This window comes from Lithobates pipiens, unplaced genomic scaffold, assembly GCF_037356315.1.
Source record: "Lithobates pipiens isolate NorthernLeopardFrog02 unplaced genomic scaffold, aLitPip1_a1.2 Scaffold_23, whole genome shotgun sequence".
Classification (NCBI taxonomy): domain Eukaryota; kingdom Metazoa; phylum Chordata; class Amphibia; order Anura; family Ranidae; genus Lithobates; species Lithobates pipiens.
Genome location: NW_027507785.1, coordinates 244,494,540 through 244,508,947, shown reverse-complemented (window position 1 = coordinate 244,508,947; position 14,408 = coordinate 244,494,540). Strand labels below are relative to the sequence as shown.

Genomic DNA, 14,408 nt, shown 5'->3' with positions numbered 1-14,408 from the left:
CCATTCTCTGTCAGTCCGACGGTCTGTGACATTACTCATGATGATAACGCACAGCAGCAGCAGCCGTTCTCCCCCTCCCCCTCAGTCCTCTGTGACATGATGACACATGTCATTTGATGACACGTGCGCCCTCACAGCACCCCTGGCCCCGCCCCCACGCTCTCCTGGAATGGAGGATGGATGGAGGATGGATGCAGCATGCATCATCATGGGATACAGCAGGGCGACGTCGGCGTGGTGCTTGAAGGCCGCTCTCTGGGCTTGGGGTCAGGTGCGCGCAGCCTGGGCTAGCTGGAACAGGAAGAGAAGAGGCACCACTCCACGCGAGGCAGGTACACAGGCTGGCAAATACAGTTGGTGCCAGCAACAGGTTACTGGTGTGACCGTGAGGTAAGTAAAAAACTGTTGCTTTCTCTCTATTAGGCCCCTTTCACACTGGGGCGGTTTTCAGGCGCTACAGCGCTAAAAATAGCGCCTGTATAGTGCCTGAAAAAACCGGCCCCTTTCACTCCAGTGTGAAAGCCGGAGGGTTTTCACACTGGAGCGGTGCGCTAGCAGGACGGTGAAAAAAGTCCTGCTAGCCGCATATTTGGAGCGGTGAAACCGCTCCTACCTATTGAAATCAATGGGGGAGCACGGCTATACTGCCGGCAAAGCGCCGCTGCAGCGGCGCTTTGCGGTCGGTTTTAACCCTTTTTCGGCCGTTAAACGCAGACCGCCGCTAAAGCAACGGTAAATCGCTGCTAAAAATAGTAGTGCTTTGCCGCCGACGCCCGCACCGCCCCAGTGTGAAAGGGGCCTTAATGAGAATAACATTATGTGAATGTGATGACCATGAAATTTAATTTTAAAATGTGAGTGTATATATATCTATTATGTTGACTGATCTGCCAAATGTCCCCCCAAGTCTGTAATTTATGGGCGCTGGTGAGGCGGAATTGTTGAGCGCTGGTGAAGCGGTATTCTGGGGGTGGAGTCAGGGGCGGGGCCAATGGCGGGCGGCAAAATGAGGTTTCGCCTAGGGTGCCAAAAATCCTTGCACCAGCCCTGCTCATAGACCTTGTGGACAGCCTTCCCAGAAGAGTTGAAGCCGTTATAGCTGCAAAGGGTGGGCCAACTCAATATTGAACCCTACGGACTAAGACTGGGATGCCATTAAAGCTCATGTGCAGGTGTCCCAATACTTTTGGTAATATAGTGTACATTAGAATGCTGAAATTTTTCAGCAGTGATATATTTATTTTGTCTTTGTGTTAGGATTTTTGAACTCTTGTCCCAATTACGGGTTATTTAGGAAAAGCAAAACCACTTTGCACTGCAAGTGAACTTGGAAGTGCAGTCGCTGTAAATTTAAGGTGTAGATCTGAAATTAGTGCAAGCTAAAATGCTGTTTTTTTATTTCCCTTGCATTTCCCCCTTGGGATCTACAGCGACTGCACTTCCAAGTGCACTTGCAGTGTAAAGTGTATTTTCCTTTAGTAAATAACTCCTTTTATGTTGCTCTTCCTCTTTTCTTTTTAACTGCTAGGGGCAGGAAAATCTGTTCTATGTAACCTATAATTTGCTCAAGTCATAGCTTACACAAGGATTTGAACTCTCCCCATGTGGCAGTAATGGAGACCCGTGATTGGTTCAGGGCTAGGACATGGGAATATGTTCCTTTATAACTAGAAGTACCGATTTTTTCTTTATCCCCAGGAGATGAAAAGAGCAATGGGAAAGTACAAGTATGCACTGCTAGGAGGTGGCTTCAAAGCAAATGCATCCATAGCAAAGTAAAGGTTTGCTTTAAAGTGGCTGTAAACGCTTACCTATACCCAGTGAAGTGAAATGCCTCAGATGATACAGTAATGAAGTTGTACTTATGTTTTTGCAGCCGTCTCTCCTGTACATCCTTGTAAAACGCAGAGATGAAAAGGATTTTCTGCGGAGAGAACACAGTGGCTTACAGCAGGAGTTCAGTGAGTCTCCATGCACTGTTTCAGGACCAATTTCAGGCGACATTTTGGGCTGAATTCCGACTTGAAACTGACCAAAAGACGCACAGGACTCCTGTGCAATTTGCACCGGAGCCGTTGTGGAGATGTGTGAACTGGCTCCTTAGATAGCCGGTCACAATGTTCTGCTATGCGAATTGGATGCGGTGAAAACCACATCCAATTTGCACTGGTGTGAACCCAGCCTTAAACAGACTGGTTGGAGAAAAATAATTTCATATTTTGCATTAGTTAGTATTAGTGAACCACACTGATTTTTTTTCAAAATTACAATACCATTTTTGAGGAGAAGAACAAATAGTCATTTACAATTTGTTGCCTTTCATAAGCTAAATAATATATAAAATATATGAAATAAATTTCAATTTTAGAGAGTAAAAAGATGGAGACCTGGTCCCCAACCAGGTCACCACAAAGGACATGTGGGCAATGTGGACTATCACGGTACAGTAACATAATTAGATAAAGAATCAATAGCAAGTATACAGTTAAAAAATAATTTAATAATATAAAAAAATACACATAACAATAATTCATAGGGACAATTCATCACAGAATACAGCTCGACTAGTTTCGCGGATCATTGCTGCTTCATCAGGAAAGTATCTGCAGATCAATAAATAGAAAGACAATATAACCATAAAACAAAAAGAACATTATATCATGATGTTTAAACAAATAATAAATCCATGGGAGGGGGAAAGGAAAGGGGGCAGGACTGCTTACCCTCGTCCCAACATGACCCGATCGCAGGGTATAACCACCAAAGAGGTGGTCACATGCACGCTGAGTATTTCTGCGTGCGGGCGTGCGGGGTGGTTGCTTACGCATGCGCAATGTGGGAGCCCTGACCCCGTGACGTCACACGCCGTGGCGTCGCTGGGTTGGGAGCTACAAATGACAGGCAGGCTGCCTGTTGAGCTAAGCTCTGGACCATAGATAACTTGATTGCATGCAGCGGCCAGTACATAGTAAGTCACCTTAGGGAACTTATCCTTTTACCGGTGTCTTGTTACAGCACCTGTCTCCTTTTTGGTTACTGACTATATAATATTTTAATCTTTGATATTACCTGTTCCTTCCCCTTTAGGTGACTATGGCATGGGTGGTCTGGTTCAACTAGGCCTCCACCACTTACTTGCCATCTGACCGCGACATAGCACTTTGTGGGCGCAGGCTGATAGTTTTTTCCTCAGCTGCGCAACCTCCTTTGGTATCCTTAAACTTGATACATGTATATTACCAGGTATCATTATGACCTTCACTGATTTTTTGAATTTTTTATATCTTTACTTTTTGCCACAATCATTTTTACACCAGTTCACTCACGGTTTTTCTTGGTTAATGGAATATCTTCCCAGTTTCTTCTATTTATTCCCATTTCACGGTTTGCTTCACCCTCTTCACCTTTCTCACCATTGATCACCTCTCACTGGTTCACTATGCTATGGTTCTGAAGGTCCATACGATATTTATTTTTCACTTACATTTTATCTCCGTAGACTTGGGTCCATTATGTTTTGTAGCTCCCCCGAGTCGCTGTGGGAGGCCCCCTCTTTGGTGGTTATACCCTGCGATCGGGTCATGTTGGGACGAAGGTAAGCAGTCCTGCCCCCTTTCCTTTCCCCCTCCCATGGATTTATTATTTGTTTAAACATCATGATATAATCTTCTTTTTGTTTTATGGTTATATTGTCTTTCTATTTATTGATCTGCAGATACTTTCCTGATGAAGCGACAATGATCCGCGAAACTAGTCGAGCTGTATTCTGTGATGAATTGTCCCTATGAATTATTGTTATGTGTAATTTTTTATATTATTAAATTATTTTTTAACTGTATACTTGCTATTGATTCTTTATCTAATTATGTTACTGTACCGTGATAGTCCACATTGCCCACATGTCCTTTGTGGTGACCTGGTTGGGGACCAGGTCTCCATCTTTTTAGTCTAAGAAACTCTGGATGAAGGTACAAGTTTATTCATATCTACTATAAAAATTCATTATAGAGACCATAAAATAAATTTTCTCAATTTTAGAGAGGACGCTGGGATTACAGCCTCTGCAATTCATTTACATCACCCCAAGCTATAGGCATAACTGTGACATCCAAAGCAGCTGCTAAAAATGTGCCACCAATTCTTGCACTCTGTCACGTGAATCAGGATACAATTACCTATCCAAATTTAATGGTCATCTATGCATCTATAAGTCAAGGATTGCGGCCAGTGACTGGAGCAAAAGTAATGGCCATTATTGAACCAGCAGGTGGAACGCCTGTGACTATGGAGCTTTTGGACAGCGGGACAGGTAAATGCAATAATGTACTGTTGTTATTATTATTGTTATTCTGGATTTATATAGTGCCAAGATTTTGTGCAGCACTTTACTAAATAAAAAGGGAGATAGTACAGTTACAATACAATTCAAAAGAAGAGAGTTAAAGTGATTGTAAGGGTCATTTTTTTTTTTTTATATTACAAACACATCATACTTACCTCCACTGTGCAGCTCGTTTTGCACAGAGCTGCCCCAAACCTGCTCTTCTGGGGTCCCTCGGCAGCTCTCGCGGCTCCTCTTTGAATCAGATAACCCCCTGGGAGACAAGCTCTGTCAGGGGATCACCTTGCGAGCGCGCTCCCGAGTTCAGCATTCAGTTTCCATAGAGGCCAAATGCAGGACTTGGCCCCACCCCCCCAGCACCACACGTCATTAGATTTGATTGACAGCAGCAGGAGCCAATGTCTGTGCTGCTATCAATCTATCCAATCAAGAGCCGTGGGCCTGTGGAGAGAGAGACAGCGCATCCCGACGACTGAATGAAGGGGTTCAGGTAAGTAAAACAGGGGGGCTTGGGGGCTGGTGACTACCAGGTGTTTGTTCACCTTAATGCATAGGATGGTGCAGCTCTCGTTCTGAGACGCCATCATATGAAGGAATCCCAGAACGAGAGCTAATCTCGTGCAACTGCAGGGGCGCGCAGCATGGCTATTGCAGCTGTGCAATGTTGCTAGGAAATGGTGCGACCCCGATCTGTGTAAAGAGCCACATCCGCGGCTCTTTAACCATGTGATCGGCTGTGTCCAATCACAGCCGGTCACATGTAAACAAGGAGATGCCCGTAATCGGCTCTCCTCACCTCACACTGACAGAGTGTGAGGAGAGGAGAGGAGAGCTGATCAGCTGCATCTCCTCACAGGGGGACATCTAGAGATGTAATCAGGGCACTGATCATCAGTGCCCTGATTAAAATATAGCCATCCAGTGTGACAAAACAGTACCCACCAATGCCAGCATATAGTGCCCATCGGTGGCAGCAGTGAGTTGCCACCACTACCCACAAGTGCCACCAATCAGTGCCCATTAACAGTGCCAGTCAGTGCTGCCACCTATCAGTGCTGCCCATCAATGCCCATCACCACTGTTTATCAATGCCCACCAGTGTCGCCCATCAGTGCCCATCTGTACCGCCTATCCACGCCCACCAGTGCTGCCTATCAGTGCCTACCAGTGCCACCTATTAGTGCTCATCTGTGCCACCCAACAGTGTCCATCAGTGCCGCCTATCAGTGTGGCATATTAGTGTCTGCTCATCAGTGCCACCTCATCAGTGCCCATAAGTGCTGCCTCATCAGTTCCCATAAGTGCCACCTCATCAATGCCCCCAGTTCAGCCTATCAGTGCCCATCAGTGCTGCCTCACCAGTGCACATCAGTGAAGGTGAAAGATTACTTTGTTACAAAATTTACCGACAGAAAAAAGTAAAAAAACATTTTTTTTCAAAATTTTTGTTCTTTTTTTTTATGTAAAAAAAAAAACCACAGCTGTGATTAAATACCACCAAAAGAAAGCTCTATTTGTGTGAAGAAAATGATAAAAAAATTGTTTGGGTACAGTGTATCATTACTGCGCAATTGTGACAGCGCTGAAAGCTGAAAAATGGCCTGGGCAGGAAGGGGGTGTAAGTGCCCGGTAGGCAAGTGGTTAACAGGGAAATAATAAACATGCATGGACAGTATATTTAGTAAGTTTGTAGAAGGAGCAATGATAAGGATCACATTTACTATTAGACACAGTAGGCTTTTCCATGTAAACTTGAGCGATTAACAAAAGATGAGGACAACTCTCACTTGGCCTCACAGATGATCTGTGGAAGCTGACACGCTGCTTGAACCATACAGTCACATGTATGGAAGGGTTAAGTCTTCTTGGTCTCACTAGAAGCAGACTTGGTGCACTAATTTATACTCAGGGCACTTTCTAGTATCCCCTTTAACGACACCTGCCCACTGACTCTTCTAGCTGAAGTGGCGGCCCTCACTTGACAGGTACCAAAGACACAGATCTGTACTTACTTTAGGCAGAATCAGATCCTTCCGGGTGTCTCCCTTCTAGTCAGCTCTGCAGCAGTGTTAATTTTGGCAGCAAATTCCGATTTAGTTTTAGTCTTAGCCATTGTACACATGATCGGACATTCCGACCACAAAATCCGTCGGATTTTTTCAGACGGATTTTGTCCGAAACTGGTTTTGCATACACACAGTCGGACAAAGTTGTCGGAAAATCCAATCGTTCGGAACGTGATGACATTCGTTCGTTACAATGGGACCACGTTCAGGCTAGTAGCCAATAGTTTTGGTCTCGTAATTTGATCTGAGCATGCGTGGCACTTTGTCCGATTGGAATTCTCTGCAAACGATCGGATGATGTTGTCGGAAAATTTTATATCCAGCTCTCAAATTTTGTTGGTCCGGCATTCCGACGGAAAAAGTCTGATGGAACCCACACACGTTTGGATTATCCGACAACATGGTGCGATCGGACATTTTCCATCGGAATGTCTGACCGTGTGTATGGGGGCTTAGTCTTAAGACTAAAATGGCATTTTAGTTTTAGGGTCAGTTCACACCAGACGCAGTTCCGCTCAGTTCCGTGCTCTTTTTTTCTGCACTAAAAATGCATGCACAGTGTTTTCCATGTATTCCAATGGCTCTAGTTCACACCATGCAGTCAGTTTCCGGTGCAGAAACTGACCGGAAACTGACTGCATGATGTGAACTAGAGCCCTTGCAATACATGGAAAACACTGTGCATGCATTTTGTGCAGAAAGAAAGTGCACAAAACTGCAGGGAACTGCATCTGGTGTGAACTGGCCCTTAGTCCCATTTTAGTCTTCTTCAATTGTTTTAGTTTTATGCTGCGTACACACGACCGGACTTTCCGGCAGACTAGGTCCGATGGTCTTTCTGACGGACTTTCGGCAGATTTCCAACAAAGTTTCCGAATGCATTGACTTGGCCACACACGGACTAAGTCCGTTCGAAGGTCTGTTTGTTTTGAACGTGATGACGTAAGACGGGACTAAAATAGTCAGTAGCCAATAGCTTCCTTTGCGTCGTATTTGGTCCGTTGGACCGGCATACAGATGAGCGGTTTTCCCGATAGGAATTCAGTCCATCGGACAGATTTGAAACATGTTTTATTTCTAGGTCCGTCTGATTTTATGAAAAAGGATCAGATTAGCCCACACAAGATCAGATTGTCCGACGGACTGATTCCGTCGGATCTAGTCTGCCGGAAAGTCTGGTCGTGTGTACACGGCATTAGTCGTATTTAGTCGACTAAATCTCCAGTACATTTTAGTCGACTAAAATGTCCTACATTTTAGTCGACTAAAATCTCCAGTACATTTTAGTCAACTAAAACTCATTTTAGTCATCTAAAATTGAATAGGTGTAATTAAATTGTAATGCATTAGTTAACATTTCTCTACAATTTCCAAACTCATTATATACTAGACATGTGCATTAGTTTTCGTCCGAATGCATTTTCATCCGAATTTCAGGTATTTTCGTTATCGTTTTGACAAACGATAACGAAAGCACAGTATCCGAAAAACGAAAGATCCAACATAAATAAATGCTTTATTTTCGTTTTCGTTTTGACACAGTTCGATACAGATAGGAGATTCAACGTGACTCTAACATTAACAATCTGTGTCTATTGAACTTATAACAGTCCATTCATTCACACAGGGGCAACACAACTTCCAGCATGAATTTGGGAGGCAACTTGGACACGACTTGAGTGCGAATCACAGCGCGACTTACAACACGGCTTTAATGTAAAAAAATTTCCCCATGTTGATGAGGACAAGGGCCTCATCCCCACAACCCTGGCCGGTGGTTGTGGGGGTCTGCGGGTGGGGGGCTTATCAGAATGTGGAAGCCCCTTTTAACAAGGGGACCCCCAGATCCCGGCCTCCCCCGTGTAAAATGGTAAGGGGGTACAAAAGTACCCTTACCATTTCACCAAAAAAGTGACAAAAAAGTGTTAAAAATGACAGGAGACGGTCTTTGACAATTCCTTTATTAAAGTCTTCTTTCATCTTCTTACTTCTGGTCTTCTTCCTTCTTCCTTTCTTCATCCTTCGGTTTCTTCCTTCGTCTTCTTCTTCCTCCGATCCTCTTCTTCCTCTTATCAGCTTCTTCTTGCTCCGGTGTTCTCGTCCGGCATCTTCCTCCGCGGCATCTCTTCTTGGTTCTCAGGCCGTTCCACGCAATGGGAGGCTCTCACTGTGTGATGCTTCTCTTTTCCTGCAGTCTGCCAGGTTGCCTTCTCGGATAAGGGTCTGGTATAGATTTTGAGGGGGACCCCCACGCCATTTTTTTTTTGCCACGGAGTTCCCCTTAAAATCCACGCCAGACCTGAAGGGCCTGTTATGGATTTTGAGGGGGACCCCCACGCCATTTTTTTTGGCACAGGGTTCCCTTTAATATCCATACCAGACCCGAAGGGCCTGGTATGGAATTTTGGGATCCCCCACGCATTTTTTTTTTCTTCATTTTTTTTATTCTTAATGCTAATGCTAATGACCTGTGTGCACTATGCAATGCAAATAGCCTTAAAAAAAAACCATAGAAGATGTACAACATTAGAATCCTACTATAGCTTGTAGTCAAAATATTCGACGGGTAATGTATGATTGCAGCATCATAAGTGAGTTTCGCTGCTCCGTCGAATCTTCTTTAAACATTCGACAGACACCATGAGCCTTCAATGACAGATTCAATCATAATTCATTTGGATTTTCGGAAGAATGCAATTTTTTTACGAAAAAGGAAATAAATAAAAATGAATTTCGGGAGTAACTAAATAAATTAATTTTTTGTACGAAAACGAAATTCCGAAACAAAATATTTCAGTCTGCACATGTCTTTTATATACTGCTGGAGTGAAAAATCGAATATGTTATTTATTACGGAATTGAGGTATGAACATGCACTACAGACCAATGTTAATTTTGAAGTCAAATTTCAATTTAGTTTTAGTCTTAGGCCGCGTACACACGGGCGGATTGTCTGGCCAACTAAGTTCGTCAGACAATCCGACAGACAGTCCGTTTAAAATTTGCATGAACGGACTTGACCACACACGATGAGCAGACAGTCCGCTGAAAGCGTGCACGATGACGTGTACGGAACGTACGACGGGACGAAAAATTTGACGTCCAATACACTGCAATGCAACCTTCGCCGTGTAAATCCTTTCTGAGCATGCGCCAAACTTAGTCTGTCGAACTAGCCTACTCACGAGCGGACTGTCCGCTGAAACCAAGTTTGGACGGACTGTCTTACGGAAATTCCGTAAGACTTTGTTCGTCAGACAATCCGCTGAAAAAGTCCGCTGAAGCCCACACACGAGCGGATTGTCCGCTGAAACACTGTTCAGCGGACTAAGTTGGGCAGACAATCCGCCCGTGTGTACGCGGCCTAAGTCTTTTGACTAAAATGGCATTTTAGTTTTAGTCCCATTTTAGTCTTTTGACTAAAATGCCATTTTAGTTTTAGTCGTATTTTAGTCATCTCAGTTGTTTTAGTTTTAATCGTATTTTAGTCTACTAAAATAATATTAATTGAGTCTACTAAAATGTTTAGTCGACTAAATTAACAATTCTCTGCAGGACCTCCGAGTTCAGCTTCTCTCTCTCTTAGGCCCCTGGGTCGACCACCCAGGGCCACACTGCCTCCTTCACGAAGGAGAAGGCAGCTGCCCCTCTCCTTTTTAGGCTCTGTTCCCTGGCTCAACAACCTTGAGCACATGTACTCTGAGCTTTTATACAGTATCCCACAATGCAATGCAGTACTTTCCTTCTGCCAATTACCAGGGCTGTGACAAAGCCTGTGCGCCCACTTGCCAGGTCCACTCCCACTGTCCAATATGCCTCCTTATTGGACCAGTGGGGGCCAGTCAGAACATGCTGAGCTGCACCTGAGTACAATGAGCAGACCTAACCAATAGATCCTGCTCCCTGGTAGGCAGAGAGCACACTACGTTTTACCTGACCATCTTCCTGGTAAGGAGAAAGACCAAAAATGATACTTCTAGCACCTACCTAGGAGGGTGCTACATCAGTATAAATAGACATCACAAAATTGATACTTATTTGGCCACAAAATTCTACATTGGGTAAGCACTGTTAAAACAAGAAAAGGGATTCTTTTTGGGCACCAAAGGCTGTGATTCTATTGGCTTCTATCAATGACAGTGTTGTAGATTCAGAAACTCAGTTTACTGCATCTGATCAGGGAAAATTTTGCTTTGATTACTGGTTATTCCACTATCTTTTACAGCACTGTGATATGTACTGTACAGTATATTTCAAATTGTACATGAGTGTATAAAATGTTTGACTAGTTTAGGTATGGCAATTTTCATATACTTTCATTGGTCCAGTGTTCAAATGACACCTGTGCAGTGCGGGTGACCTCCTGTGGTCATTAAAGTGGTTGTAAAGTCACCTATGACAAATCCTGTAAACCCCTCTCTTACAGGAAGATACAGTATAATATGCAGTGTGTGTGTGTTTATTTTTTTTGTTGTTTTTTTTAATATTCAGCAAAATATCTTATTTTACAGCGACGCTGCGTGCTCATGTGACCTGTCGGTGCTCTCCTTCCTTAAGTCGAGCACTTTAGTGGGAGGAGCTAAGGTTCCCTGCTGATGTCAGCCCAAATAGGGGAGGAGAGAGGAAGGAGGTCACCTGAGTACCCAGCAGTGCTGTAAATAAGGCATTTTCTGGAATTATTTTTAAAACACATGCACTGCACATTATATCTTCCTGTAACAGAGGGGATTACAGTATTTGTGAGTAGTCATTTTATCAGCTATATCGACTGGACGGGGAGGAGAGGGATAGCACAGACCAGCGAACAGACAAGCAGGGAGGGAGGGGAAGAGGGGGCGAGAGAAGAGACAGTGGGATAATAGAGGGACATAACCTGACCACGGTAATCAGGGATCAGCAGCCATGATTACCATGATCAGCACACTATGGGGGGGCACAGGAACAGGCAGGATCAACCAGGTTTTTAAGAACATAGAGAGGGACAAATGACACAGGACAAGCACTATGCTGTGTATCCTGCTTTAAAGGATCAGCATCATTTTTTTTTTTTTTTTTTTTTTTTTTAGGGTTACAACCACTTTAAGCAACAAGACAGCTGCTCAGCACAGGACCTGGAAGATAGCGGCAATCACTGAATTAGCAGTGCTACATCGGTACACCGACAGCAATAACACACTAGACACAATTGCTGATTGATAACATAGCTTACTGAATTTTGCTTAATGCTTTACCAGTTTAAGCTCAGTTTATATTCATTCCTTTGCTAATACATTAATCATTATTCCCATTTGCTAATAACTGTTCAATATTTTTTTGGATATGTTAAGGTCCTGACACAACAAAGAATGATGGGATCTATTCAAGATATTTCACAAATTTTACTACAAATGGAAAATACAGCATAAAAGCGAGAGCTGTAATAGAAGACAACAAAAGCCGTTTAACAGTGCCAAAGAATCGTGCTTTTTATATACCTGGCTACGTTAATCGCGGTAGGTTTTAAAAATATATATCTGCATATTGTATGTTAGAAAGAGTTCATTTTCACTGGTAAACATACACAAATCAACAGTTTGGGTAACATATGATTTATTTATATCTTGGTGGCTCTTTATCAAATGGAAAATGTTCTATTAAGCCCCATACACACTATCAGATTTTCTGCTGATTTTTTCCTTCAGATTTACCAAAACCATATAATATGAGGTCAAACCTTAGGAGTTTCAATTTGTATGCAATCAGGCTGGCCCTTGCACTACATGGTTTTGGTCAATCTGAAGACAAAAATCAGCAGAAAATCTGATAGTGTGTATGGGGCTTTACATGCACAAAGTGTTAGATGGTAATGGAAAAGGTGAATTATAGTTCAACAAATTAATACATTATGTCAGAAACAGAACTGCTTCTAAATTAGTGTTCTTTTAGTAAGATCTGGAGTCTGGCTGGAAAAAGGGTTGATGGGTTCCCTGGTCAAGAATTAAATACAAGTTTTACATTGGGCAACTGGACACAGGTGGGCATGGAATAAACAATGCTGGGAGGGCATGCTGCAAAGACTCTACTTTAGGCTCTTTACAGAGAGAAACGTGTTAAAGCCAGGGAAGCAGGTGGAACAACCTTTGTACCACATAATTCCAGTAATTCTTCACATCAGGTTTTTATGATGGAGAGAGGCTTCAGAGCCTGGATATCAGAATGATGCAAAATTTCTTTTGTGAATTGTGAAGATTTAGTTCTCACATCATAGTGTATGATGGATTGTTAGTGCTCCTGTTCTCTTCTTGTAATGCTAGAAAGAATCCTTGGTTGCTAGTCATCAAAATAACAGAATTCCATTGGTGACTTTCCTAGCAAACTTTTACTGTATTTCAAGGAGGTTTCAGGGTATGGTCAATCAACTTCACTTTATAACAGTGGTTCTTAAGCTTTCTAGTGCCATGACCCCTTGGTAAAATTTCCTACATTCCTCACCAGTCAGCTGACTTCTAGTCTCTACCCCCCCCCCCCCCCCAGCCATGCCGTGAACTGAATGGGTGGCTGCAAAGAGGCTGAGTGGGGAGCCAAAGGCTCCAGGGTCAGCCCAGCTGGGCGGCCGCAAATAAGGCTGGGAGAACAGTGCAGGCTTCAGGAACAGCCCGGGATTCGGTGACCCCTGGCAAATCATCAATCGACCCCCAGGTTGAGAACGAACTGCCAGTTTGAAAACACTGGTCAGCTGTCTCTCTGAAATGTTAGATGATCTTTGATGGAATGAGTCAGCCCTGGGGGGGGGCAGCTATTTGTCCTGGGCAATTGTTAGCAACAAGTGGGGATAGTGAGTTTCAGCATTTTGAGTGGAAGCTTGCAGAAACAAGACAGAATATGGATTTCTGGGACAGATTTCCATCACAGGTAGTGAGGCAGGCAACAGTAAGTGAATTTAAACCTGTTTGGGATAAACATACTGTAGATCTTTCCTAATGCCTTGTACACACGGTCGGACATTCCGACAACAAAATCCATCTGATTTTTTCCGACGGATTTTGTCCTAAATTGGTGTTGCATCCACATGGTGAGAGACAAAGTTGTCGGAAAATCCGATCGTTCAGAATGTGATGACGTTCGTTCGTTACGACGGGACTACGTTGAGGCTACTAGCCAATAGCTTTGTTCTCGTAATTTGATCTGAGCATGCGTGGCACTTTGTCCGATCGGAATTCTCTACAAACGATTGGAAAAAGTCCAATCAGATTTTTGGGGCGGAAAATTTAAGATCCTGCTCTCAAATTTTTTCCGGCTGAATTTCCGACGGAAAAAGTCCCGATAGAGCCCACACACGATCGGATTTTCCGACAATATAATCCGATCGGACCTTTTCCGTCAGAATTTCCGACCGTGTGTACAGGGCATTAGACAAATATCCTTTATAAAGCCCCATACACACTATCAGATTATCTGCTGAGTTTTTCCTTCAGATTTACCAAAACCATGTAGTAGAAGGGCCTGCCTGATTGCATACACATTGAAACTCCTAAGGTTTGTCCTCATATTATACGGTTTTGGTAAATCTGAAGGAAAAACTCAGCAGATAATCTGATAGTGTGTATGGGGCTTTAGACACACAAAATAGACAATAGGGCTGACTCGATGAATCATAGCTCCCAACTGTCCCTGATATCAAGGGACTGTTCCTGATTTGGAACAGGGAAGTCCCTCTTTCCTCCTCATTTGTCCCTCATTTTGGTCTGATCTATATAGTTGTATATACAATGCACTTTTTATCTTTCAAAAAGTGTTTCCCAGTGCTAGACCTTTCATCCAGATTCTAAATGGCTGCATTTGCATCAAACGTTAATATAAAGGTATAATAGTGGTAAAAAAATACACTTGTGGGTTTAAGTAAAAAAAATTTTTTGTTTAATTCTCCTTTAAGGGGGCATGGTTGGGGGGAGGTGTCTTATACCTACATACCTTTGCTAATAGGGGTCCCTCATTCCCATCTTAAAAAGTTGGGAGGTATG

General features: G+C 43.3%; 1 protein-coding gene across 2 annotated transcripts in view; it reads left to right on the top strand.

The window, feature by feature from the left end:
* Positions 1-14,408, top strand: part of LOC143928224 (calcium-activated chloride channel regulator 1-like) — a 108,868-nt gene that overhangs the window by 81,944 nt on the left and 12,516 nt on the right. For both annotated transcript variants that reach the window (XM_077452974.1, XM_077452975.1), the window contains 2 exons: positions 4,039-4,309; positions 11,736-11,900. In XM_077452974.1, coding sequence (XP_077309100.1) covers positions 4,039-4,309; positions 11,736-11,900 — 436 coding nt within the window. The remainder of the gene's footprint in view (positions 1-4,038; positions 4,310-11,735; positions 11,901-14,408) is intronic.